Raw genomic sequence first — 2,114 nt, forward strand, 5'->3', positions numbered from 1 at the left:
TTTTTATTCAAATTGATTAACCACATTAGTGGAAAAAAAAAAAACCTCCGGAATAAATAAATAAACCACATTAGTGGTAATGCTATCAAATTAATGGTATTAATGGCATACGATGATGAACTGAAGTCATTCTTGTCTAATGGCTAGGAATCCTCCAATCAGCAGGTGAGTCCCACGGAACTTATTGTGGACGTGCCAATACTGAAAGGTTTTATTACAGGGAACCAAGGAAACGGAAGGCACATGAAACGTGGGTCGGTGGGAAGGAGGTTTAGGTTGCAGTCCCTGTCAGATGGCGTTGAATCAGCCGATATGGTTCAGAAAACACGCCAAATGTAAATTGCTAGTACACGTATATATATACATTCATTGTATGTATCTGTTTGTACGTATCTATCTCTATCTATTTTCCGTGTACTCGTTCCTCCTCCGAAAATATCGCCATATATATCACTTCAATCGTGGCTGATATCTGAACCCTCTATGCGATTCACTATCGTCCAGTCATCTCCAAATCCAATTCCTAATATACGGTGTTTCTTAAGATTCGATCAAAGTTGAATTGTTGTTGATGAATCGAAGAATTTTTGTTGAGATTTTCAGCTCTGGGAATTTGAAGCTTCAATTAACAACGTTTGATTCTGAATTTAGGCGTTGAAGATTGCTCGGAGCGTCTCTGGGTTTTTGCGAGATCAGGTGTTCATCGTATCACTCGTTTGATCTGATTATTATATCTCTGATTGATAAAAAGGGGTATTTTTTACGACTATTGATTTCGTTTCCGAATTCGATTGTCGGTTGGTTAGATCTTGTATCGATAGCTCTTATTTGATGTTTGGATTAATGGAATTTGAATCATTATGGTGAATTGAGATTTAGATTTCTGATCTAATTTTCGAATTGGTGTACAATTCTGAGTTCTTCAGTTGCTGTTCGATTGATTGGGTATTTATTTTGAGGGTTTTTGAGTTCTAACTCGTTAAATTTAATGAGACTACCAATGGTTGATTGTCGTAGCTTGATCGAGTTCTGTAGAGCTTTTGAACAGCATAAGAAAATGATCAATCCGTCTAATGCCTCTGATCTTAGAACCCACCATGTTCATTCTCGCCACAAAAAGAACAGTAATCCTTTGAACCCTTTAGCACACCCATTTTGTGATCTCTCACTGTTTGCTGCTGTGGATGTGATTATGCTGCTTTTGGTACTCGGAGCAGTGGGCTTTTTGACTGTTCCATACTTCAAACTAATCTTTCGTGAAGCCTTCGGAATTCTTCCAACAATTTGTGATATTGTTGCTGATGTAATTCGTAATGCGCCGCTTGCATATGTGGTTGGACTGGCTGTATCATTCACCGGACTTATTGCCACGATTGCTGCGTGGGAGATTTTTAGTATGAAATCAAGAAAATGTGGAAATCCTCACTGTAAGGCTCTGCGCAAAGCTGTAGAATTTGACATCCAGCTTGAGTCGGAAGAGTGTGTGAAGTACTTACCTCCGTTGCCAACAACTGATTATGGGCTGAAACCACTGGAACTAGGGGAGGATCACAAGGAGCTGGAGGCAGAGTTGAAAAGGATGGCACCGCTCAATGGTCGCACCGTTCTTATCTTTCGAGCACCATGTGGATGTCCTGCAGGTAGAATGGAGGTTTGGGGTCCTAAGAAAATCCGTAGAATCAAGAAATGAACTAGATTTTTATTGTTGTTGATCTTTTTCATCTTCCTTTACATGAATAAATTGTAAGGTGCTGAGGTTGCTCACGGCTACTTCTCTTGACTTGTGTAATAAGTGACCGACCAGTATGGTTTAGTAATAATCACATTTGAGGAGCAACCTTATATTGTAATACGTTTCGATATACTATGATATAAGATATTTCATATTATATTTAGCATATGGTAGTTGATCTATATGTTTCAAGGGTTGTGCATTTCAGTGTATTTTTATGACCATGTTTAGATGATTATATTATGTATTGATCATTTCATTCCTTATGGTTCACTGTTTGTTTAATATTCTCCATATGAACATTTCATGTGGGCTTCATGTCATGTGCATGGGCAGAACTTTAATCAGGAAGGAGTTTAATGTCATTAATTTTGTGGTTGGC

General features: G+C 38.3%; 1 protein-coding gene across 1 annotated transcript; it reads left to right on the forward strand.

Annotated features, from left to right (window-relative positions):
• The first annotated feature begins 378 nt into the window (after positions 1-378).
• LOC132271370 (uncharacterized protein At5g19025-like) lies at positions 379-1,898 on the forward strand. The gene has a single exon (XM_059772720.1). The coding sequence runs from the start codon at positions 989-991 to the stop codon at positions 1,688-1,690; it is 702 nt and encodes a 233-aa protein (XP_059628703.1). The 5' UTR covers positions 379-988; the 3' UTR covers positions 1,691-1,898.
• The last annotated feature ends 216 nt before the right edge of the window (positions 1,899-2,114 follow it).

The sequence above is a fragment of the Cornus florida genome, unplaced genomic scaffold, assembly GCF_030987335.1.
Source record: "Cornus florida cultivar Cherokee Brave unplaced genomic scaffold, ASM3098733v1 CherokeeBrave_3.0.0_Hap2_Chr08, whole genome shotgun sequence".
In the NCBI taxonomy this organism is placed as follows: domain Eukaryota; kingdom Viridiplantae; phylum Streptophyta; class Magnoliopsida; order Cornales; family Cornaceae; genus Cornus; species Cornus florida.

What these genes read in the sequence shown, in the direction of transcription:
- LOC132271370 (XM_059772720.1), top strand. Translation starts at nt 989, where the DNA reads ATGAGACTACCAATGGTTGATTGTCGTAGCTTGATCGAGTTCTGTAGA.